Below are 26529 nucleotides of genomic sequence, written 5' to 3' on the forward strand. Positions count from 1 at the left end.
GAAAGAGTCCCTGTTGGTTTTAAAGTTCGCCTGCCTATTGAAGTCAATGGCGGTTTGCCCGGTTCGCTGGTTCGCGAACAGTTGTGGAAGGTTGAGTCCGCCGTTCGCGAACCGAAATTTTTAGGTTCGCGACATCACTATTGATAGCACAGGCCAGGGTGCTGTATCCATATTGTGGACCTGCACTAAGAATAGCATACAATCTGGTATTACAAGTCAATAGTAAAATAGTTTTACCAGACACTGTTAGTGTGGCCTTCATTTTTTTAGCACGCTCTATACTTTCAATGGATTCAATGGAGAAATTCACACTACAAGTGGTGAATTAGGTATAATGATAGCACTGAAAAAGTTAGTGTGATATTACCTGAGGTAAAGTGTTAGGACTAAAATAAAGGAATAACAAAACACATGTTAAACATAGTAGAATAAAGTATTTCACTTATATTTATAGATATTCAGTTTTATATATATATATATATATATATATATATATATATATATATATATATTCATATATATAAAGTGATATATTATATGACAGGGTGGTAAATTGAGAAGGACTCAAAGCTGAATATATATCTGTGTGTGCATGTATGTGCATGTATGCGTGTGTGTTTGTAAGCCAGACATCCCAACCTGCAAAAACTCATTTCAGGGAGGTGGCTCCTCCCGCTACTGCGCTGCCACCCCCCCTCCTAGTTATATATTGGACACCTTAAAACCCTAAATAAGATAGAGACTTATCATTAAAGTAGCTTCCCACTAAAGTCACATTAAAAAAGTAGCTTTATGGCACAACCACATACAAGAAACCGATTTTCCAGTGATCGTACGCTTGTTGAATGCTTAAATATTTTAGAATACGTAGTTTAATTATGTGCAGTAAATAAGGTAGTATTTGTGTTTTTATTTTATTAAAATCAGTGGGGGGCTTTTTGGATACTGATGCTTTGAGGGTTCTATAACGTCCCAGCAACTAAAGGCATTCCTTAAAGAAACACTTTTCCGGATTTGGGCCACATTGGATCATGGTACTTGGAGTTTCAGGGAGATTGCATTCCATTTGCTGGCATCAAGGAGCCACTATTACAATCAGGGAGACTCCCTGAACTTCAGGGAGAGTTGGGATGTCTGGTAAGCATATGTGCACACATTCCTAATGTTTTTAAAACTCTTTAATAAACATTTATTACACTCTTTTAAATGCATTTGTGGCATAAAAGTCACCCTAAATCTTGGATAGGAACAAAGCAATATTGCTATTACAATCAATAAAAAAAAAAAAAAAAACATTTTTCCAACACATTTTTGGAACTTTCTGCCTCAAAGCCTTGAACTTGTTGAAAATATGCTTTGGCCTCTTTTGAGTAAAATAATTTCCTTTAATGAGTAGGTATTTTAAAATGTAAATTGTTGTGCCTGGTCATGGTCACACAGAATCCCCCTTTTTTTGTACAGAATTTAATATATTTATTGATGGACTGATTAATTTATGAGAAAAAAAAGTATACTTATGTGTGCACAATCAAAATAAAAACTCAAGCATTTTTTTACTTTTTTATTTAGGTACATAACAAACAAATAGCAAAAGCACACAAATTTGAAAAGAACAATCCCTGGGATACACAAGCAGATAATAAGATTTGTCAGATATCACAAAAGAAAATTAGAGCAGTAGTGGTTATGGTAAAGTTATATGGTACCTACGTTTTTTATTTTAAGGTAAATAATCATCTGTGCAGATTTCAGCTATTATAATAAAAGAAGGGGGTTTCCAGAATGTTAAACCATGATCTCTCGTGGGTCACTCAGTACATAAATCAAATGATAGTGGGGAAATAGTTGGGGAAAAGAAAAGAGAAAGGGCCACTCTTGGACCCCTGCAAATATCTATGAGAAAATAAGATTTTGCTAAAGGTTTCAAGTAAAACAAAGGGAACTAGAACATGCCCCAGCCCTTAAGATGGCTTAGAAACCAATTATACAAGTTAAAAACAAATATTAAGAAGTAAATATTAAAGTACCTTATATGAAAGAAAAGGTCACTCTTAGACCTAAGAGATAGCACAATGAATTGAAGAGAGTGGAGGTCTTGGGACAGGTCTAAGAGCCACTTTTGGATCCTTGGGTGAAATAGAATATGCATGAAATAGTACCTGCATTTTTGTAGCATCTTGTTTAATAATACAGTTGTGAGGCAGGCCTGGAGGTCACTTTTGGACAATTAGGAGAGTTATGCATATAAAAAGTAAAACCTACACAATGATGAAATGATTATACTGAGTTATATCACTGAGCTGCCACCTTACATGTTTGTGCCCACAGACATATCTATTACACATATCTATAGAATTATATACAGGGAACCTTATATATAAGGAAGACATTAGGAGAACAACCAATGCAGCAACAGCAGCTATTGGAAAATAAACAGGCTAATAATAACTGTATAAGGCATATCTGAGGTTTGGAGAAAATAAGTATATCAGGAAATTATGAATAACAAATATTTTTATTCCATTAGCTAACTATAATTGTAGTGCCAGATATTTCTATACTAAATCTTTTCATTTATAGAAACTCAGGCACACTAGCTTCAAACATCATTACAACTAATGATAGGGCCAAGTAGAAGTTATTAGAAATAAGATAAAGAAGGAATATTAGTCCCCAAAGTTCAGGTAAGGTAATTTGCAGGTTACAAATTACAAATCTTAAAGACAGGTCCTTAAGTAGAGCTGATAGGAGATTTAACCAATTCCAGATCATCTGGGATAAAAATTGGATGCAGGTCCAGGAATCTATTCAAGAAATCTCGTAGTTTTCGAAATCTGAGGGTTTTCAGGCAATCTAGAGAAGAAAATGATCCAACAGTCAGACAGTAACCTCAAAATTTCACACCAGGGGAGAGAAAGTAAGTTTAAAGTAAATTTGATGTCAGCTCAGTGATTAAAAGTTGAGTTTTTTCTGTGAGCTCAAAGTTTTTATTATGCTGTGTATCATCTGAGTTATAAAAAGTAGTTATTTTCCTGAGGGTCTGTCTTGGCATGATCACTTAGTTTCCTACTGTGGCAGTCATTTAATAATTTCTTAGTACTTACAGTATGGACAGCTGAGCAAATCCTCTGCTGCTGAGCTCCCTTGAAATATTGTAAAGACATGAAGCTGCATCTGCCGTGGCAACTCCCCTGGTTCGGAGAAATGCTCTTCATTTAAGCTGAATTTTTGAAAATGTATTTACTTGTTAACTAAATTAATTCCCTGTTATTTTCTATGGAGGACGTTTTGAGAACATCAGAGGAACCCAATTGCACATACTTGAATAGGACAACAAAGTCTCAGCATGGTGTGGGTCTTACATTGTGGATAATTAAGTGTTGTCTAAATTGTCTCAAGTTGAAGCAGCAGCAGAAGCAGCAGTACAAATGGAGACATGGGCAGACACCCAAAGCATCAGGACAAGAACTGATATATATATATATATATATATATACTAGTCCTAAAGCCTGTGCACACGGGCCATTTTTTGTAGTACAGCGGTCCCACCCCTTGCTCTCTCTCTTCCCCCTCTCTTTTGCTCTCCCTCCTCCTCTTTTTTTTGCTCTCTCTCTACCCCTCTCTTTTGCGCTCTCTCTCTCCCCCTCTCTTTTGTGCTCTCTCTCCGCCTCTCTTTTGCGCTCTCTCTCTCCCCCTCTCTTTTGTGCTCTCTCTCTCCCCCTCTCTTTTGTGCTCTCTCTCTCCCTCTCTTTTGCGCTCGCTCTCTCTCCCCCTCTCTTTTGTGCTCTCTCTCTCTCCCCTCTTTTGTGCTCTCTTACTCTCTTTTGCTCTCTCTCCATCTTTCTTTTGCTCTCTCCCCCCTCTCTTTTGCTCTCTTTCTCTCTCCCCCTCTATTTTGATCTCTCTCTCCCCCTCTCTTTTGCACTCTCTCCCCTCTTTTGTGCTCTCTCACTCTCTTTTGCTCTCTCTACCTCTTTCTTTTGCTATCTCTCCCCCTCTATTTTGCTCTCTTTCTCTCTTCCCCTCTCTTTTGCTCTCTCTCTCCCCTTCTCTTTTGCTCTCTCTCTCCCCTCTTTTGCTTTCTCTCTCACACCTATTTTGCTCTCTCTCCCCCCTCTTTTGCTCTCCATCCCTCTCTTTTTTGCTCTCTCCCCCCTCTCCTTTGCTCTCTCTCCTCCTCTCCTTTGCTCTCTCCCCCCTCTCTTTTGCTCTCTCCTCTCTCCTTTGCTCTCTTTCGCCCCTCTCCTTTGTTCTTTCTCCCCTCTCTCTTTTGCTCTCTCCCCCCTCTCTTTTGCTCTCTCCCCCTCTTTTGATCTCTCTACCTTCTGTTTTTACTCTCTCCCCCCTTCTCCTTTGCTCTCTCCCCCCTCTCCTTTGCTCTCTCTCCCTCTCTCCTTTGCTCTCTCTCCCACCTCTCTTTTGCTTTCCCCTCTCTCCTTTGCTCTCTTTTGCCCCTTTCCTTTGCTTTCTCTCCCCCTCTCTTTTGCTCTCTTTCTCTCTCCCCCCTCTCTTTAGCTCTCTCTCCCCCCTCTATTTCTCTCTCCCCCTCTCTTTTGTTCTCTCCCCCCTCTATTTTGCTCTCTCTTCCCCCTCTCTTTTGCTCTCTCTATCTTTCCCCCCTCTTTATCTCTCTCAGGCTATGCCCACTCGCAGTCGGCCACGCCCACTTCTGGGTTGACCTCACCTGGTCATGCCCCAATCACGGCACTCCCGTCGGTCACTCCCCCCTCACCACGCCCTCTCCGTCCGGTCATGCCCACGCCCACGCAACGGCCAATCTGATTTTGATGTCAGAAATTGATCCTAAAGGCCAGGTATGTTTGTCCTCTACTGCGCATGACTGCATCTGACAAACATACCTGGCCTTTTATTATATAGGATATATATATATATATATATATATATATCAATATATAGTGGATATAAAAAGTCTACACACCCCTGTTAAAATGTCAGATTTCTGTGATGTAAAAAATGAGACAAAGATAAATCATTTCAGAACTTTTTCCACCTTTAATGTGACCTATAAACTGTACATCTCAATTGAAAAACAAACTGAAATCTTTTAGGTAAAGGCAAATAAAAATAAAAAAATAAAATAATATGGTTGCATAAGTGTGAACACCCTTAAACTAATACTTTATTGAAGCACCTTTTGATTTTATTACAGCACTCAGTCTTTTTGGGTATGAGTTTTTCAGCATGGCACATCTTGACTTGGCAAGATTTGCCCACTCTTCTTTGCAAAAACACTCTAAATCTGTCAGAATGCGAGGGCATCTCCTGTGCACAGCCCTCTTCAGATCACCCCACAGATTTTCAATCGGATTCAGGTCTGGGCTCTGGCTGGGCCATCCCAGAACTTTAATCTTCTTCTGGTGAAGCCATTCCTTTGTTGATTTGGATGTATGCTTTGGGTCGTTGTCATGCTAAAAGATGAAGTTCCTCTTCATGTTCAGCTTTCTAGCAGAAGCCTGAATGTTTTGTGCCAAATTGACTGTTATTTAGAACTGTTCATTATTCCCTCTACCTTGACTAAGGCCCCAGTTCCAGCTGAAGAAAAACAGCCCCAAAGAATGATGCGGACACCACCATGCTTCACTGTGGGTATGGTGTTCTTTTGGTGATATGCAGTGTTGTTTTTGCGCCAAACATATCTTTTGGAATTATGGCCAAAAAGTTTAACTTTGGTTTCATCAAACCATAACACCTTTAGCAACATGCTTTTGGGAAACTTCAGATGTGTTTTTGCAAAATTTAGCCGGGCTTTGATGTTTTTTTTTTGTAAGAAAAGGCTTCCGTCTTGCCACTCTACCCCATAGCCCAGACAAATGAAGAATATGGGCAATTGTTGTCACATGTACCACACAGCCAGTACTTGCCAGATATTCCTGCAGCTCCTTTAATGTTGCTGTAGGCCTCTTGGCAGCCTCCCAGACCAGTTTTCTTCTCGTCTTTTCATCAATTTTGGAGGGACATCCAGTTCTTGGTAATGTCACTGTTGCACCATATTTTCTTCTCTTGATGATGACTGTCTTCACTGTGTTCCATGGTATATCTAATGCCTTGGAAATTCTTTTGTACCCTTCTCCTGACTGATACCTTTTAACAATGAGATCCCTCTGATGCTTTAGAAGCTCTCTGCGGACCATGGCTTTTGCTGTAGGATGCGTCTAACAAAATGTCAGGAAAGACCAACTAGAGCAGCTGAACTTTATTTGGGGTTAATCAGAGGCACTTTAAATGATGACAGGTGTGTACTGACTCCTATTTAACAGGATTTGGAATGTGTTTGCTTAATTCTGAACACAACTACATCCCCAGTTATAAAAGGGTGTTCACACTTATGCAACCATATTATTTTATTTTTTTATTTTTATTTCCCTTTACCTAAAAGATTTCAGTTTGTTTTTCAATTGAATTGTACAGTTTATAGGTCACATTAAAGGTGGAAAAAGTTCTGAAATGATTTATCTTTGTCTCATTTTTTTACATCACAGAAACCTGACATTTTAACAGGGGTGTGTAGACTTTTTATATCCACTGTATATATATAGAGAGATGCAGAAAAAGTGGCACACAATAATGAAGCAACCACCCGGTGCACTGCAGATAGAAGTATTGCATGTAGGTCAGTTTTTCCAAATACACACTCAGCCTAAGTGTTTAGGAGGTATCCGGAAGGAAGCAGGCAACACAGGATTGTAATTCAAAGAAAATAATGCTTTATTCCAATCGTAGGAAAAAACAGCAGGGCCTTAACCCATAACGTTTCGGTCTACACCTAGACCTTTATCAAATGGAGCCCATGTGATAAAGTTCTAGGTGTAGACCGAAACGTTATGGGTTAAGGCCTTGCTGTTTTTTCCTACGATTGGAATAAAGCCTTATTTTCTTTGAATTACAATCCTGTGTTGCCTGCTTCCTTCCGGATACCTCCTAAACACTTAGGCTGAGTGTGTATTTGGAAAAACTGACCTATATATATATATATATATATATATATATATATATATACATGAGGAAAGTCAGATTGAGTCATGGGCCTCACACCATGGCTACAGCTTCAGAGTGTCGCCTAAATTTGCATTAACCTCACCATATATAGTAAACTAGTCCTAAAGCCCATGCACACGGGCCATTTTTTGTAGTACAGCGGTTCCACCCCTTGCTCTCTCTCCCCCCTCTCTTTTGCTCTCTCTCTCTTCCTCCTCTCTTTTGTGCACTCTATCTCCCAATCTCTTTTGCGCTCTCTCTCCGCTTCTCTTTTGCACTCTCTCTCCCCTCTTTTGTGCTCTGTCGCTCTCTTTTGCTCTCTCTCCCTCTTTCTTTTGCTCTCTCTCCCCCTCTCTTCTGCTTTCTTTCTCTTCCTCCTCTCTTTTGTGCACTCTCTCTCCCAATTTCTTTTGTGCTCTCTCTCCGCTTCTCTTTTGCACTCTCTCTCCCCTCTTTTGTGCTCTCTCGCTCTCTTTTGCTCTCTCTCCCTCTTTCTTTTGCTCTCTCTCCCCCTCTCTTCTGCTTTCTTTCTCTTCCTCCTCTCTTTTGTGCACTCTCTCTCCCAATCTCTTTTGCGCTCTCTCTCCGCTTCTCTTTTGCACTCTCTGTCCCCTCTTTTGTGCTCTCTCTCTCTCTTTTGCTCTCTCTCCCTCTTTCTTTTGCTCTCTCTCCCCCTCTCTTCTGCTTTCTTTCTCTCTCCTCCTCTCTTTTGCTCTCTCTCTCCCCCTCTCTTTTGCACTCTCTCTCTCCCCCTCTCTTTTGCGCTCTCTCTCTCCCCTCTTTTGTGCTCTCTTGCTCTCTTTTGCTCTCTCTCCCTCTTTCTTTTGCTCTCTCTCTCCCCCTCTCTTTTGCTCTCTCTTCCCCTCTCTTTTGCTCTCTCTCTCCCCCTCTCTTTTGCTCTTTCTCTCTCTCTCTCTCTCTCTCTCTCTCTCTCCTCTTTTGTGCTCTCTTGCTCTCTTTTTTTCTCTCTCACCCTCTCTTTTGCTCTTTCTCTCTCACCCCTCTCTTTTGCATTCTCTCTCTCCCCTCTTTTGTGCTCTCTTGCTCTTTTTTGCTCTCTCTCCCTCTTTTGTTTGCTCTCTCTCCCCCTCTCTTTTGCTCTCTTTCTCTCTCCCTCTCTCTTTTGCTCTCTCTCCCCCCTCTCTTTTACTCTCCCCTCTCTCTTTTGCTCTCTCCCCCTTCTCTTTTGCTCTCTCTCCCCCCTCTTTTGCTTTCTCTCTCCCACCTATTTTGCTCTCTCTCCCCCCTCTTTTGCTCTCTCTCCTCTCTTTTTTGCTCTCTCTCCCCCTCTTCTTTGCTCTCTCTCCCCCCTCTACTTTGCTCTCTCCCCCCTCTCTTTTGCTCTTCCCTCTCTCCTTTGCTCTCTCTTGCCACTCTCCTTTGCTCTCTCTCCCCTCTCTCTCTCCCCCTCTCCTTTGCTCTCCCCCCCACTCTTTGGCTCTCCCCTCTCTCCTTTGCTCTCTCTTGCCCATCTCCTTTGCTCTCTCTCCCCTCTCTCTTTTGCTCTCTCCCCCCCTCTTTTGCTCTCTCTCCCCCTCTCTTTTGCTCTCTCTCTCTCCCCCTCTCTTTTGCTCTCTCTCCCCCCTCTTTTGCTTTCTCTCTCACACCTATTTTGCTCTCTCTCCCCTCCCTTTTGCTCTCTCTCCCCTCTCCTTTCTTTATAGTTGTTGGAACAGCTGCTGGATAAACCTGTGCTCGTGTAACCGTGGAAACCTGCCTGTTCCACAAACAATGTCATATATGTGAATGTCCACAGCATTAGTGATATACAATATGTCTTTATTGACAAAAATACAGCAACGTTTCGTGACTAGTGTCACTTAATCATGCTATACATATCATACACTGAGTAGCCTCTTTTAAACTGTTCAGTTTGGCGCCATTCATTTCTGACCTCAGGCGCCACCTAATGTCATAAGTTGATTATTACATCTTTTAAACAAACTTTTCTTCTTAAATATATTTGCTCAATACATTGTTGCATATTCATTATTATTATACAGAATTTAATAACCAAACTATACATGCATGCATTTAGTTAATTTGAAACCTGCATTACTACCTTAAATCAGGGCCTATTCTTAAGGAGATATCTACATACTATTTAAAATAACAGTTTTTTTTACCAGAATACTGACCACTCAAAGTCCCTATTCTTACCATTTGGGACCAATGATCCCAATTTGTTTATCCAGTACATTTCTATTTGTTTAAGTAATTTCTCACGATTACCTCCCTTTCTTTGTGGGCCTACTTGATCTATTACTTGTCCCCTCTTCTTTGCTCTCTCTCCCCCTCTCCTTTGCTCTCTCTCCCCCCTCTCTTTTGCTCTCTTTCTCTCCCCCTCTCTTTAGTTCTCTCTCCCCCCTCTCTTTCTCTCTCCCCCCTCTCTTTCGCTCTCTCTCCCCCTCTATTTTGCTCTATCTTCCCCCTCTCTTTTGCTCTCTCTATCTCTCCCCCCTCTTTTTTGTTCCCAAGCCACGCCCACTGCTGGGTGACCACGCCTAGTCCCGGGCGACCACGCTCTGCAACGCCCCCATCATGGCACTCCCATCTCACGATTACCTCCCTTTCTTTGTGGGCCTACGTGATCTATTACTTGCCCCCTCTCCTTTGCTCTCTCTCCCCCTCTCCTTTGCTCTCTCTCCCCCCTCTCTTTTGCTCTTCCCTCTCTCCTTTGCTCTCTCTTTCCCCTCTCATTTGCTCTCTCTCCCCTCTCTCTTTTGCTCTCTCTTCCCCTCTCTTTTGCTCTCTCCCCCCTCTCTTTTGCTCTCTCACCTCTCTCTTTTCCTCTTTTTATCCCCTCTCTTTTGCTCTCTCCCCTCTCTTTTGCTCTCTCTCCCCTTTCTTTTGCTTTCTCTCCCCTCTTTTTAACTATCTCTCCCCCCTCTCTTTTGCTCTCATTCTCTCCCCCCTCTTTTTGGTTCTCTCTCCCCCCTCTCTTTCTCTCTCCCCCCTCTCTTTTGCTCCCTCTCCCCCTCTATTTTGCTCTATCTTCCCCCTCTCTTTTGCTCTCTCTATCTCTCCCCCCTCTTTTTTGCTCTCAGGCCACGCCCACTCCCGACGACCATGCCTACTCCCGGGCCGACCACGCCCCCTCACATTGCCCGACTACGCCCATCGGTCACGCCCCCTCACAGCGCCCAACTACGCCCATGCCCCCGCAATGGCCGGTCTGATGTTGATGTCTGAAGTTGATCCTAAAGACTAGGTATGTTTGTCCTCGCACAGTCTCTACTGCGCATGACTGCATCTGACAAACATACCTGGCCTTTTATAATATAGGATGGGCTAGATTCATAAACTCTTGTTAGGATACCAAGGGGCCTTCTAGTTGAGGCAAGATCGTGTTTAAAATTGATAGAGGCTTGCTTCACCTATCGTTTCTAGTCATTCATAAGTAAGTGTTCCGGGCCTTAACATATATAGATGTGTTAAATACCTAAACCTTGTTCAAACATGCAGTATTCATAAGGACTCTTTAGTCCTTGTGAGACTCAAGTTTAGTCTCACTATCTTAAAGCTGATGAAGTTGTCTTATTTTTCTTTTATTTCTTTTGAACTTTTTTCATTTGTGCATGTGTAAGAGTGGACTGTTTTATAGACAATGAAACTAGGAGTAAGCAGCAAGAAGTTAATGGTTGCAAGATTACAACAGAGCTGATTAAGCAATTCATGGCTGTTAGGAGGTGCAGTAACACATTTTTATCAACTTTTTGAGTTGTAATGTTGTGCTGAGTTTGCTTTTATTTTTCCATCCAGGCAGCAAGAAGTCTTCATCCAGGCGGCTATAAGGGCTATTGGTAGTTTATTGATAGGTTATGGGGTGTTTTATTTTGGGGTGGCTTTTTTTTATTTTATAGGGCTATTAGATTAGGTTTAATTTTTATTATTTTGGATAATTTTGTTCATTATTTTATATAATCTTAGATTTTTTTTTATTTTTCGAATGTTAGTGTTTGTTTTTATTTTTTTGTTTTTATTTTTCTTTTCTTGTATTAAATGCTAGTTTTTTATAGTTTAATCTTAGGTTTTTTATTTCACAGGTAAGTTTTTATTTAATTATTTTAAGATAGTTATATTGTAAATTTAATTTAAAGTATAGGATAGCCATAGAACAGACTAACAATGGTATTGAGCCGGTTGTTCATTCCTGTGAGTACGCTTCTGTGTGTTTGTGTATATATATATGTCTAAATATGTGCACGTGTATATGTATACATGTCTAGATATGTGTATTCATGTGTATTTTGTGCACACATATGTATATATATATATATATATATATATATATATATATATATATATATAGATATATATACACTTTTGAGCCCTTCCCAGTCAAATACAGTACCTTGAAACATACTAGACATGTGCGGTTCGTTTCGGATTTATTCGGAAATTCGGAAAATTCGGTAAATTCGGAGATTCGGATCGATTCGGATTTCCGAATTAAAATACTTCCGAATCTACCGAATGAATCCGAAATAGCTGCCGTATCTCCGAATAAATCCGAATTAGCTCGGTAAAATTCGGCATTTCCCCATAGGAAACAATGGGAGTTTCGGTTGAAAAAAAAAATAACACCGCAGCTCGATTGTTTCCTATGGGGAAACACTAAGTCTGCACCTAACACCCTAACATGTACCCCGAGTCTCTAAACACCCCTAATCTGACACTTATTAACCCCTAATCTGCCGCCCCCGCTATCGCTGACATCTGCATTATTTTATTAACCCCTAATCTGCCGACCGAATATCGCCGCCGCCTACATTATAGCTATTAACTCCTAATCTGCTGTCCCTAACACCGCCGACCCCTACATTATAGTTATTAACCCCTAATCTGCTCCCCCCCCCAACGTCGCCGCAATCTAACTACAAGTATTAACCTCTAATCTGCCGACCCGATATCGCCGCCGCCTACATTATAGCTATTAACCCCTAATCTGCTGTCCCTAACACCGCCGACCCCTACATTATAGTTATTAACCCCTAATCTGCCCCCCCCCAACGTCGCCGCAATCTAACTACAAGTATTAACCCCTAATCTGCCGACCCGATATCGCCGCCGCCTACATTATAGCTATTAACCAATAATCTGCTGTCCCTAACACCGCCGACCCCTACATTATAGTTATTAACCCCTAATCTGCCCCCCCCCCCAACGTCGCCGCAATCTAACTACAAGTATTAACCCCTAATCTGCCGTCCGCAAATCGGCGCCACTATAATAAATGTATTAACCCCTAAACCACCACACTCCTGCCTCGCAAACACTATAATACATTTTATTAACCCCAAATCTGCCCTCCCTAACATCGCCGCCACCTACCTACAATTATTAACCCCTAATCTCCTGCCCACAACGTCGCCGCTACTATAATAAGGTTATTAACCCCTAAACCTAAGTCTAACCCTAACACTAACACCCCCTAACTTAAATATAATTTAAATAAAACGAAATAAATTTACTATAGTTAAATAAATGAATCCTATTTAAAACTAAATACTTACCTGTAAAATAAACCCTAATATAGCTACAATATAACTAATAGTTACATTGTAGCTATTTTAGCATTTATATTTATTTTACAGGTAACTTTGTATTTATTTTAACTAGGTACAATAGCTATTAAATAGTTAATAACTATTTAATAACTACCTAGCTAAAATAAATACAAATTTACCTGTAAAATAAATCCTAACCTAAGTTACAATTACACCTAACACTACACTATAATTAAATAAATTAATCCTATATAAAACTAAAGACTTACCTGTAAAATAAACCCTAATATAGCTGCAATATAACTAATAGTTACATTGTAGCTATTTTAGCATTTATATTTATTTTACAGGCAACTTTGTATTTATTTTAACTAGGTACAATAGCTATTAAATAGTTATTGACTAATTAATAGCTACCTAGTAAAAATAATTACAAAATTACCTGTAAAATAAATCCTAACCTAAGTTACAATTAAACCTAACACTACACTATCATTAAATAAATTAACTACAAGTACCTACAATTATCTACAATTAAATAAACTAAAGTACAAAAAAAACCCCACTAAATTACAAAAACAAACAAACACTAAATTACAAAAAATAAAAAAATATTACAAGAATTTTAAACTAATTACACCTAATCTAAGCCCCCTAATAAAATAACAAAGCCCCCCAAAATAAAAAAAATGCCCTACCCTATACTAATTTACAAAAGTTAACAGCTCTATTACCTTACCAACCCTTAAAAGGGCCTTTTGCGGGGCATGCCCCAAAGAAAACAGCTCTTTTGCCTGTAAAAAAAAACACAATACCCCCCCACATTACAACTCACCACCCACATACCCCTACTCTAACCCAAACCCCCCTTAAATAAACCTAACACTACCCCCCTGAAGATCTACCTACCTTGAGTCGTGTTCATCCAGCCGGGCCGAAGTCTTCATCCGATGGGGCAGAAGAGTACATCCAGACCGGCAGAAGTCTTCATCCAAGCGGGGCAAGAAGAGGTCTTCCATCCATCATACAAGTACCAAAATACAAACAAACACTAAATTACCAAAAATAATAAAATATTACAATAATTTTAAACTAATTACACCTAATCTAAGCCCCCTACTAGCTATTAATATAGCTACAATATAACTAATAGTTACATTGTAGCTATTTTAGGATTTATATTTATTTTACAAGCAACTTTGTATTTATTTTAACTAGGTACAATAGTTAATAACTATTTAATAACTACCTAGCTAAAATAAATACAAATTTAACTGTAAAATAAATCATAACCTAAGTTACAATTACACCTAACACTACACTATCATTAAATTAATTAAATAAATGAATCCTATATAAAACTAAAGACTTACCTGTAAACCCTAATATAGCTGCAATATAACTAATAGTTACATTGTAGCTATTTTAGCATTTATATTTATTTTACAGGCAACTTTGTATTTATTTTAACTAGGTACAATAGCTATTAAATAGTTATTGACTAATTAATAGCTACCTAGTTAAAATAATTACAAAATTACCTGTAAAATAAATCCTAACCTAAGTTACAATTAAACCTAACACTACACTATCATTAAATAAATTAACTACAAGTACCTACAATTAAATACAATTAAATAAACTAAACTAAAGTACAAAAAACCCCCACTAAATTACAAAAAATAAAAAAATATTACAAGAATTTTAAACTAATTACACCTAATCTAAGCCCCCTAATAAAATAACAAAGCCCCCCAAAATAAAAAAATGCCCTACCCTATACTAAATTACAAAAGTTAACAGCTCTATTACCTTACCAGCCCTTAAAAGGGCCTTTTGCGGGGCATGCCCCAAAGAAAACAGCTCTTTTGCCTGTAAAAAAAAAAACAATACCCCCCCCACATTACAACCCACCACCCACATACCCCTACTCTAACCCAACCCCCCCTTAAATAAACCTAACACTACCCCCCTGAAGATCTCCCTACCTTGAGTTGTGTTCACCCAGCCGGGCCGAAGTCTTCATCCGATGGGGCAGAAGAGGACATCCAGACTGGCAGAAGTCTTCATCCAAGCGGGGCAAGAAGATGTCTTCCATCCATCAGAAAAGTACCAAAAAACAAACAAACACTAAATTACCAAAATAATTTTAAACTAATTACACCTAATCTAAGCCCCCTACTAGCTATTAATATAGCTACAACTAATAGTTACATTGTAGCTATTTTAGGATTTATATTTATTTTACAGGCAACTTTGTATTTATTTTAACTAGGTACAATAGTTATTAAATAGTTACAATTACACCTAACACTACACTATCATTAAATTAATTAAATAAATGAATCCTATTTAAAACTAAATACTCACCTGTAAAATAAACCCTAATATAGCTACAATATAACTAATAGTTACATTGTAGCTATTTTAGGATTTATATTTATTTTACAGGCAACTTTGTATTTATTTTAACTAGGTAAAATAGCTATTAAATAGATATGTACTTTTTAATAGCTACCTAGTTAAAATAATTACAAAATTACCTGTAAAATAAATCCTAACCTAAGTTACAATTAAACCTAACACTACACTATCATGAAATACATTAAATAAATTAACTACAAGTACCTACAATTAAATACAATGAAATAAACTAAACTAAAGTACAAAAAAACAAACACTAAATTACAAAAAATAAAAAAAATTACAAGAATTTTAAACTAATTACACCTAATCTAAGCCCCCTAATAAAATAACAAAGCCCCCCAAAATAAAAAAAATGCCCTAACCTATACTAAATTACAAAAGTTAACAGCTCTATTACCTTACCAGCCCTTAAAAGGGCCTTTTGCGGGGGCATGCCCCAAAGAAAACAGCTCTTTTGCCTGTAAAAAAAAACACAATACCCCCCCACATTACAACCCACCACCCACATACCCCTACTCTAACCCAAACCCCCCTTAAATAAACCTAACACTACCCCCCTGAAGATCTCCCTACCGTGTCTTCACCCAGCGGGCCGAAGTCTTCATCCGATGGGGCAGAAGAGGACATCCAGACCGGCAGAAGTCTTCATCCAAGCGGGGCAAGAAGAGGTCTTCCATCCATCAGAAGTCTTGATCCAGGTGGCATCTTCTCTGTTCATCCATCCGGAGCGGAGCGGCAGCATCCTGAAGAGACATCCAACACAGAGCATCCTCTTCTTTCTTGATTCGACGACTCAATGACTGTACCTTTAAGTGACTTCATCCAAGATGGCATCCCTTGAATTCCGATTGGCTAATAGGATTCTATCAGCCAATCGGAATTAAGGTAGGAATATTCTGATTGGCTGATGGAATCAGCCAATCAGATTCAAGTTCAATCCGATTGGCTGATCCAATCAGCCAATCAGATTGACCTCACATTCTATTGGCTGTTCCGATCAACCAATAGAATGCGAGGTCAATCTGATTGGCTGATTGGATCAGCCAATCGGATTGAACTTGAATCTGATTGGCTGATTGAATCAGCCAATCAGATTTTTCCTACCTTAATTCCGATTGGCTGATAGAATCCTATCAGCCAATCGGAATTCAAGGGACGCCATCTTGGATGACGTCACTTAAAGGTACAGTCATTGAGTCGTCGGATCAAGAAAGAAGAGGATGCTCTGCGTCGGATGTCTCTTCAGGATGCTGCCGCTCCGCTCCGGATGGATGAACAGAGAAGATGCCGCCTGGATCAAGACTTCTGATGGATGGAAGACCTCTTCTTGCCCCGCTTGGATGAAGACTTCTGCCGGTCTGGATGTCCTCTTCTGCCCCATTGGATGAAGACTTCGGCCCGCTGGGTGAAGACACGGTAGGGAGATCTTCAGGGGGTAGTGTTAGGTTTATTTAAGGCGGGTTTGGGTTAGAGTAGGGGTATGTGGGTGGTGGGTTGTAATGTGTGGGGGGTATTGTGTTTTTTTTTACAGGCAAAAGAGCTGTTTTCTTTGGGGCATGCCCCCGCAAAAGGCCCTTTTAAGGGCTGGTAAGGTAATAGAGCTGTTAACTTTTTTAATTTAGTATAGGGTAGGGCATTTTTTTATTTTGGGGGGCTTTGTTATTTTATTAGGGGGCTTAGATTAGGTGTAATTAGTTTAAAATTCTTGTAATATTTTTTTATTTTTTGTAATTTAGTGTTTGTTTTTTTGTACTTTAGTTTAGTTTATTTCATTGTATTTAATTGTAGGTACTTGTAGTTAATTTATTTAATTTATTTCATGATAGTGTAGTGTTAGGTTTAATTGTAACTTAGGTTAGGATTTATTTTACAGGTAATTTTGTAATTATTTTAACTAGGTAGCTATTAAACAGTAAATATCTATTTAATAGCTATTGTACCTAGTTAAAATAAATACAAAGTTGCCTGTAAAATAAATATAAATGCTAAAATAGCTACAATGTAACTATTAGTTATATTGTAGCTATATTAGGGTTTATTTTACAGGTAAGTATTTAGTTTTAAATAGGATTCATTTATTTAATTAATGTAATGATAGTGTAGTGTTAGGTGTAATTGTAACTTAGGTTAGGATTTATTTTACAGGTAAATTTGTATTTATTTTAGCTAGGTAGTTATTAAATAGTTATTAAATATTTAATAACTATTGTACCTAGTTAAAATAAATACAAAGTTGCCTGTAAAATAAATATAAATCCTAAAATAGCTACAATGTAAGTATTAGTTATATTGTAGCTATATTAATAGCTAGTAGGGGGCTTAGATTAGGTGTAATTAGTTTAAAATTATTGTAATATTTTATTATTTTTGGTAATTTAGTGTTTGTTTGTTTTTTGGTACTTTTCTGATGGATGGAAGACCTCTTCTTGCCCCGCTTGGATGAAGACTTCTGCCGGTCTGGATGTCCTCTTCTGCCCCATTGGATGAAGACTTCGGCCCGGCTGAGTGAACACGACTCAAGGTAGGGAGATCTTCAGGGGGGTAGTGTTAGGTTTATTTAAGGGGGGTTTGGGTTAGAGTAGGGGTATGTGGGTGGTGGGTTGTAATGTGGGGGGGGGTATTGTGTTTTTTTTTTACAGGCAAAAGAGCTGTTTTCTTTGGGGCATGCCCCCGCAAAAGGCCCTTTTAAGGGCTGGTAAGGTAATAGAGCTGTTAACTTTTGTAATTTAGTATAGGGTAGGGCATTTTTTTATTTTGGGGGGCTTTGTTATTTTATTAGGGGGCTTAGATTAGGTGTAATTAGTTTAAAATTCTTGTAATATTTTTTTATTTTTTGTAATTTAGTGTTTGTTTTTTTTTTGTAATTTAGTGGGGTTTTTTTGTACTTTAGTTTATTTAATTGTAGATAATTGTAGGTACTTGTAGTTAATTTATTTAATGATAGTGTAGTGTTAGGTTTAATTGTAACTTAGGTTAGGATTTATTTTACAGGTAATTTTGTAATTATTTTAACTAGGTAGCTATTAATTAGTCAATAACTATTTAATATCTATTGTACCTAGTTAAAATAAATACAAAGTTGCCTGTAAAATAAATATAAATGCTAAAATAGCTACAATGTAACTATTAGTTATATTGCAGCTATATTAGGGTTTATTTTACAGGTAAGTATTTAGTTTTAAATAGGATTCATTAATTTAATGATAGTGTAGTGTTAGGTGTAATTGTAACTTAGGTTAGGATTTATTTTACAGGTAAATTTGTATTTATTTTAGCTAGGTAGTTATTAAATAGTTATTAACTATTTAATAACTATTGTACCTAGTTAAAATAAATACAAAGTTGCCTGTAAAATAAATATAAATCCTAAAATAGCTACAATGTAACTATTAGTTATATTGTAGCTATATTAGGGTTTATTTTACAGGTAAGTATTTAGTTTTAAATAGGATTCATTTATTTAACTATAGTAAATTTATTTCATTTTATTTAAATTATATTTAAGTTGGGGGGTGTTAGTGTAAGGGTTAGACTTAGGTTTAGGGGTTAATAACCTTATTATAGTAGCGGCGACATTGTGGGCAGGAGATTAGGGGTTAATAATTGTAGGTAGGTGGCGGCGATGTTAGGGAGGGCAGATTAGGGGTTAATAAAATGTATTATAGTGTCTGCGAGGCGGGAGTGCAGCGGTTTACGGGTTAATACATTTATTATAGTGGTGGCGATTTGCGGTCGGCAGATTAGGGGTTAATACTTGTAGTTAGATTGTGGCGACGTTGAGGGGGGCAGATTAGGGATAATAACTATAATGTAGGGGTCGGCGGTGTTAGGGACAGCAGATTAGGGGTTAATAGCTATAATGTAGGCGGCGATATCGGGTCGGCAGATTAGGGGTTAATACTTGTAGTTAGATTGTAGCGACTTTGGGGGGGCAGATTAGGGGTTAATAACTATAATGTAGGGGTCGGCGGTGTTAGGGACAGCAGATTAGGGGTTAATAGCTATAATGTAGGCGGCGGCGATATCGGGTCGGCAGATTAGGGGTTAATACTTGTAGTTAGATTGCGGCGACTTTGGGGGGGGGGCAGATTAGGGGTTAATAACTATTATGTAGGGGTCGGCGGTGTTAGGGACAGCAGATTAGGGGTTAATAGCTATAATGTAGGCGGCGATATTGGGTCGGCAGATTAGGGGTTAATACTTGTAGTTAGATTGCGGCGACGTTGGGGGGGCAGATTAGGGGTTAATAACTATAATGTAGGGGTCGGCGGTGTTAGGGACAGCAGATTAGGGGTTAATAGCTATAATGTAGGCGGCGGCGATATCGGGTCGGCAGATTAGGGGTTAATACTTGTAGTTAGATTGCGGCGACGTTGGGGGGGCAGATTAGGGGTTAATAACTATAATGTAGGGGTCGGCGATGTTAGGGACAGCAGATTAGGGGTTAATAGCTATAATGTAGGCGGCGGCGATATCGGGTCGGCAGATTAGGGGTTAATACTTGTAGTTAGATTGCGGCGACGTTGGGGGGGGCAGATTAGGGGTTAATAACTATAATGTAGGGGTCGGCGATGTTAGGGACAGCAGATTAGGGGTTAATAGTTATAATGTAGGTTGCGCCGATATCCGATCGGCAGATTAGGGGTTAAATAATGTTATTATAGGGTTTGCGATGTGGGGGGGCCTCGGTTTAGTGGTTCATAGGTAGTTTATGGGTGTTAGTGACTTAGTGTACTAAAACATACCGAATTTCGGAACCGAATAGAACCGAATTCAGCCGAATCCGAATAAATCCGAAACGAATTTATTCGGATCCGAATAAATCCGAAACTAATTTATTCAAATTTTGCCAAATCCGATTCGATCCGAACCAAAATTCGAAAAGTCCGAATCAATCCGAACCGAAAACGAACCAAATTTTTTAGCCGTGCACATGTCTAAAACATACAATGTGATTTTTATTCATTTTTAATGTGTTTTAAAAGCTAGCACAACTTCAGATATTTCAACCGCATTAGTTTGTTATCTTTATAGAAATCAATGGAGCACACTTTTAAAAAAACAACCCAGAAACTAACACTTACGCTTGCACGCTAACTTGACACGAATTAGACCAACTGCGCTAAACCCGAAGTTAGTTAGAAATATTTTACATTCCAATTTTCTTCACATAGAAGAAAATGTTCTTTTTTATTTTAAAATATAGCTTCCTTTAATTACTTAGATTTATATCAGCAAACCCATGCTGATTGGCTTAATCTTAGTGGGTCTATGGTTACTCTATTAGCAAGTCTGTGCTTCCTGACCTTAATATAGCAATTCTTTATTATTTGGTTTAATTATGGAATTAAAGGGACATTCCAGTCAAAATTTAAATGCATATAGATTTATTACATCTTTGAATACAAACATTTCTTTCATGTAATTGGCAAGAGTCCATGAGCTAGTGACATATGTGATATACAATCCTACCAGGAGGGGCAAAGTTTCCCAAACCTCAAAATGCCTATAAATACACCCCTCACCACACCCACAATTCAGTTTTACAAACTTTACCTCCTATGGAGGTGGTGAAGTAAGTTTGTGCTAAGATTTCTACGTTGATATGTGCTTCTCAGCATTTTGAAGCCTGATTCCTCTCAGAGTACAGTGAATGTCAGAGGGATGTGAAGGGAGTATCACCTATGGAATACAATGGTTTTCCTCACGGGAGATCTATTTCATAGGTTCTCTGTTATCGGTCGTAGAGATTCATCTCCTACCTCCCTTTTCAGATTGACGATATACTCTCATATTCCATTACCTCTACTGATAACCGTTTCAGTACTGGTTTGGCTATCTGCTATATGTGGATGGGTGTCTTTTGGTAAGTATGTTTTTCATTACTTAAGACACTCTCAGCTATGGTTTGGCACTTTATGTATTTATATAGAGTTCTAAATATATGTATTGTACTTATGTTTGCCATGAGTCAGGTTTAAGTATATTTCCTTTTGCAGACTGTCAGTTTCATATCTGGGAAATGCATTTTTTATGAAAAAACAAATGTCTTACCTGGGGTATAATCTTTTTTCAATTGACTGTTCTTTTTCATTCTCGTGCAAAATTAGGCTCGCGAGGGCGCAAAATGTCAAACTATATTGCGTCATTTTTGGCGCAATATTTTTTTGCAGCAAAAGTTATGTTCGATGACGCAAATTTGTTATTTCCGGCGTCTTAGTTGACACCGAGTTCTTTCACAAGGTTGCGTCTTTGATGACGCGAGTGTGTCATTTCCGGATGTTGTTAGCACCAAAAATAAAATCTATTTGTGTTGTGCGTCATACTTGCCGCCAAATTTTTTCATTATTTAAACCCCCATTCCTATATGCCTCTTGCCTTTTCTCCTCTATCAGAGGGCTATCCTGTTTGCATTTTTTCCCATTCTTGAAACTGCCATATAAGGAAATTGATAATTTTGCTTTATATGTTGTTTTTTCTCTTACATTTGCAAGATGTCTCAATCTGATCCTGTCTCAGAAATCACTGTTGGAACCCTGCTGCCTGATAACAGTTCTACCAAAGCTAAGTTTATTTTGTTGTAAACTTGTGGAGATTATTTCTCCAGCTGTGGTTTGTAATAGTTGTCATGATAAGCTTTTACATGCAGAGAATGTGTCCATCAGTAATAGTGCATTGCCTGTTGTTGTTCCTTCAACATCTAATGTACAAGATATACCTGTGAATTTAAAAGATCCTCAGATATTAACACTGACAAATCTACTTATTTATTTAAAATGGAGTACATTCGTTCTTTGTTAAAAGAAGTGTATATTGAGGAAACCAGTCCTCTTCATATTAAGACTAGTAAACGTTTAAATTCTGTTTATAAACCTCTTGTGGTTACTCCAGATGTTTTTCCAGTTCCTGATGCTATTTCTGATATGATTTCTAAGGAATGGAATAGGCCTGGTACTTCTTTTATTCCTTCTTCAAGGTTTAAAAAATTGTATCCTTTGCCAGCAGTTACATTGGAGTTTTGGGAAAAGATCCCCAAAGTGGATTGGGCTATCTCTACTCTTGCTAAACATAATACTATTCCTATGGAAGATAGCACTTCTTTTAAAGATCCTTTAGATAGGAAACTTGAATCTTATCTAAGGAAAGCCTATTTATATTCTGGTCATCTTCTCATGCCTGCAATTTCTTTGGCTGATGTTGCAGCTGCATCAACTTTTTGGTTGGAAAATTTAGCAAAACAAGAAATGGATTCTGATTTGTCTAGCATTGTTCGCTTGCTTCAACATGCTAATCATTTTATTTGTGATGCCATTTTTGATATAATCAAAATTGATGTTAAATATATGTCTTTAGCTATTTTAGCTAGAAGAGCTTTGTGGCTTAAATCTTGGAATGCTGACATGACTTCTAAGTCTAGATTGCAATCTCTTTCTTTCCAAGGTAATAAGTTATCTGGTTCTCACCTCAATTGGATTAGATTATTTCAACTGTCACTGGGGGGAAGGGAGTTTTTTTGCCTCAGGATAAAAGACCTAAGGGTAAATCTAAAGCTTCTAATTGTTTTCGTTCCTTTCAACAAATTAAGGAACAGAAACCTAATCCTTCCCCCCAGGAATCTGTTTCCAATTGGAAACTTTCTTCAAATTGGAATAAATCCAAGCCATTTAAGAAACCAAAGCCAGCCCCCAAGTCCGCATGAAGGTGCGGCCCTCATTCCAGCTCAGCTGGTAGGGAGCAGATTAAGATTTTTCAAGGATGTTTGGACAAATTCTGTCCAAAATCAATGGATTCTGAGTATTGTCTCTCAGGGGAATCGAATAGGATTCAGAGTAAGTTCTCCTTTGAGAGGATATTTTCTCTCACGCATCCCAGCAAATCCAGTAAAGGCTCAGGCTTTCCTGAAGTGTGTTTCAGACCTGGAGCTTTCAGGGGTAATCATGCCAGTTCCATTTCAGGAACAGGGTCTGGGGTTTTATTCAAATCTATGCATTGTCCAAAAGAAAGAAAATTCATTCAGACCAGTTCTGGATCTAAAAATTTTGAATCATTATGTAAGAGTACCATCTTTCAAAATGGTGACTATAAGGACTATTCTGCTTTTTGTTCAGCAAGGGCATTTTATGTCCACAATAGACTTGCAGGATGCATATCTTCATATTCCGATTCATCCAGATCATTATCAGTTTCTGAGATTCTCTTTTGTAGACAAGCATTACCAATTTGTTGCTCTTCCATTTGGCCTAGCGACAGCTCCAAGAATCTTTTAAAGGTTCTCGGTGCCCTACTCGCTGTAATCATAGAACGGGGTATTGCGGTGTTTCCTTATTTGGACGATATCTTGGTACTAGCTCAGTCTTTACATTTCGCAGCATCTCACACGCATCAACTAGAGTTGTTAATTCAAAGACATGGTTGGAGGATTGATTTACCAAAAAGTCCCTTGATTCCTCAGACAAGGGTCACCTTTTTAGGTTTCCAGATAAATTCAGTGTCCATGATTCTGTCTCTAACAGACAAGAGATGATTAAAATTGGTTTCAGCTTGTCGGAACCTTCAGTCTCAATCATTCCCTTCAGTAGCTATGTGCATGGAAGTTTTAGGTCTTATGACTGCAGCATCGGACGCGATCCCCTTTGCTCGTTTTCATATGAGACCTCTCCAGCTTTGTATGCTGAATCAATGTGCAGGGATTTTACAAGGATATCACAATTAATATCCTTAAATCCCAATGTTTGACAATCTCTGACTTGGTGGTTAGATCACCATCGTATAGTTCTAGGGGCCTCTTTTGTTCGTCCAACCTGGACTGTGATCACAACAGATGCAAGTCTTTCAGGTTGGGGAGCTGTTTGGGGATCTCTGACAGCACAGGGGGTTTGGAAATCTCAAGAGGCAAGATTACCAATCAATATTTTGGAACTCCGTGCAATTTTCAGGACTTTTCAGATTTGGCCTCTATTGAAGAGAGAACCGTTCATTTGCTTTCAGACAGATAATATCACAACTGTGGCATATGTCAATCATCAGGGTGGGACTCACAGCCTAGCTATGAAAGAAGTATCTTGGATACTTTCTTGGGTGGAATCCATCTGTTGTCTAATTTCTGCAGTACATATCCCAGGTGTAGACAATTTGGAAGCGGATTATCTGAGCCGTCAGACTTTACATCCGGGGGAGTGGTCCCTCCATCCAGTTGTGTTTTCTCAGATTGTTCAGATGTGGGGTCTTGCATAAATAGAGCTGATGGCTTCTCATCTAAACAAGAAACTTCCTAGGTACCTGTCCAGGTCCAGGTATCTTCAGGCGGAAGCAATGGATTTGTTGACACTTCCTTGGTGTTACCAACCTGCTTATATTTTCCTGCCTCTATTTCTTCTTCCAAGAGTGATCTCCAAAATCATCTTGGAACAATCGTTTGTGTTGCTGGTAGCTCCAGCATGGCCTCACAGGTTTTGGTATGCGGATCTTGTTCGGATGTCCAGTTACCAACCTTGGCCACTTCCATTAAGGCCGGGCCTTCTGTCTCAAGGTCCGTTTTTCCATCAGGATTTCAAATCATTAAATTTGAAGGTGTGGAAATTGAATGCCTAGTGCTTAGTCATAGAGGTTTCTCTGACTCAGTGATTAATACTATGTTACAGGCTCATAAATCTGTTTCTAGAAAGATTTATTATCAAGTTTGGAAGACTTATATTTCATGGTGTTCTTTTCATAAATTCTCCTGGCATTCTTTTAGAATTCCTAGAATTTTACAGTTTCTTCAGGATGGTTTGGATAAGGGTTTGTCTGCAAGTTCCTTGAAGGGACAAATCTCTGCTCTTTCTGTCTTATTTCACAGAAAGATTGCTAAGCTTCCTGATATTCACTGTTGTGTACAGGTTTTGGTTTGTATCAAGCCTGTCATTAAATCAATCTCTCCTCCTTGGAGTCTTAATTTGGTTTTGTAGGCTTTATAGGCTCCTCCATTCGAGCCTCTGCATTCTTTGGACATTGAACTATTTTCTTGGAAAGTGTTGTTCCTTTTGGCCATCTCCTCTGCTAGAAGAGTTTCTGAATTATCTGCTCTTTCTTGTTAATCTCCTTTTTCTGATTTTTCATCAGGATAAGGCGGTTTTGCGGACTTCATTTAAATTCTTACCTAAGGTTGTGAATTCTAACAACATTAATAGATAAATTGTTGTCCCTTCCTTGTGTCCTAATCCTAAAAGTTCTTTGGAGAGATCCTTACATTCTTTGGATGTGGTAAGAGCTTTGAAATATTATGTTGAAGCTACTAAAGATTTCAGGAAGACTTCTAGTCGATTTGTTATCTTTTCTGGTTCTAGGAAAGGTCAGAAGGCTTCTGCCATTTCCATGACATTGTGGCTAAAGCTTTTGATTCATCATGCTTATTTGGAGTTGGGTCAAGCCCCGCCTCAGAGAATTACAGCTCATTCTACTAGATCAGTCTCCACTTCGTGGGCTTTTAAGAACGAAGCTTCAGTTGATCAGATTTGCAAAGCAGCAATTTGGTCTTCTTTGCATACATTTAGTAAATTATACTGTGATGTAGTCACTTCTTTGGAAACAGTTTTTGGTAGAAAAGTTCTCAGGCAGCTGTTTCAGTTTGATTCTTCTGCTAATATTTTAAGTTTTTCCTTTCATTCATGAGAATAAACTTATATTTTGGGTTGTGGATTAATTTTTTTCAGTGAAAAATTGATGTTTTTATTTTTATCCCTCCCTCTCTAGTGACTCTTGCGTGGAGTTCCACATCTTGGGTATTGCTATCCCATACGTCACTAGCTCATGGACTCTTGCCAATTACATGAAAGAAAACATAATTTATTAACTTTCCTGATAAATTCATTTCTTTCATATTGGCAAGAGTCCATAAGGCCCACCTTTTTTATGGTGGTTATGATTTTTTTGTATAAAGCACAATTATTTCCAAATTCCTTTGTTGATGCTTTTTTTACTCCTTTCTTTATCACCCCACTACTTGGCTATTCGTTAAACTGAATTGTGGGGGTGGTAAGGGGTGTATTTATAGTCATTTTGAGGGTTTTGGAAAATTTGCCCCTCCTGGTAGGATTGTAAATCCCATACGTCACTAGCTCATGGACTCTTGCCAATATGAAAGAAATTAATTTATCAGGTATGTTCTTACATAAATTATGTTATTTGCAATATACATGCATTGAAAAAAATGATTCTAGTAAAAGTTATCAATGTTTTAGTGTTAACATTTTTCTCTGCACGTGCATGTGAAGCATAGCTAGATATTGTCACTGCACCCACATTTTAAATAATGCAGCTGCTCAGATAATCAGTGAGGCTTGTATCATGTCAGCAATTAACAAATTGAGTCATTACTAGATAGTACAAACACCGTAGGCTCTCTGAACAAGTGCTGTGTTTAAAATGCTGGTGCACAGTGCATACAGACATACACTTTTGAAACAGCTATAGCTTTTATTAGAAGCATTTTTGCTAATGCATGTATATTAAAAATTGCTTCTGTTCAATACCCAAATGCACCCATGTGGTTTCCAATTTTGTCTGGAATATCCCTCACAATAAACCCAATTTTTTTCTTTCATGATTCAGGTAGAGC

The 26529-nt window shown here is 38.5% G+C and overlaps 1 protein-coding gene across 1 annotated transcript in view; it reads right to left on the minus strand.

Moving 5' to 3' along the window:
- Positions 1-2731: 2731 nt before the first annotated feature.
- The window catches only part of LOC128647043 (olfactory receptor 5V1-like), a 40339-nt gene continuing 16541 nt past the window's right edge, over positions 2732-26529 (minus strand). Inside the window, exons 3-4 of the mRNA XM_053699856.1 lie at positions 3105-3220; positions 2732-2853 (exon numbers count right to left, since the gene is read on the minus strand). Of these exons, the coding sequence (XP_053555831.1) occupies positions 2732-2853; positions 3105-3220 (238 nt within the window). The remainder of the gene's footprint in view (positions 2854-3104; positions 3221-26529) is intronic.

This window comes from Bombina bombina, chromosome 2 (genome assembly GCF_027579735.1).
Source record: "Bombina bombina isolate aBomBom1 chromosome 2, aBomBom1.pri, whole genome shotgun sequence".
Taxonomy (NCBI): domain Eukaryota; kingdom Metazoa; phylum Chordata; class Amphibia; order Anura; family Bombinatoridae; genus Bombina; species Bombina bombina.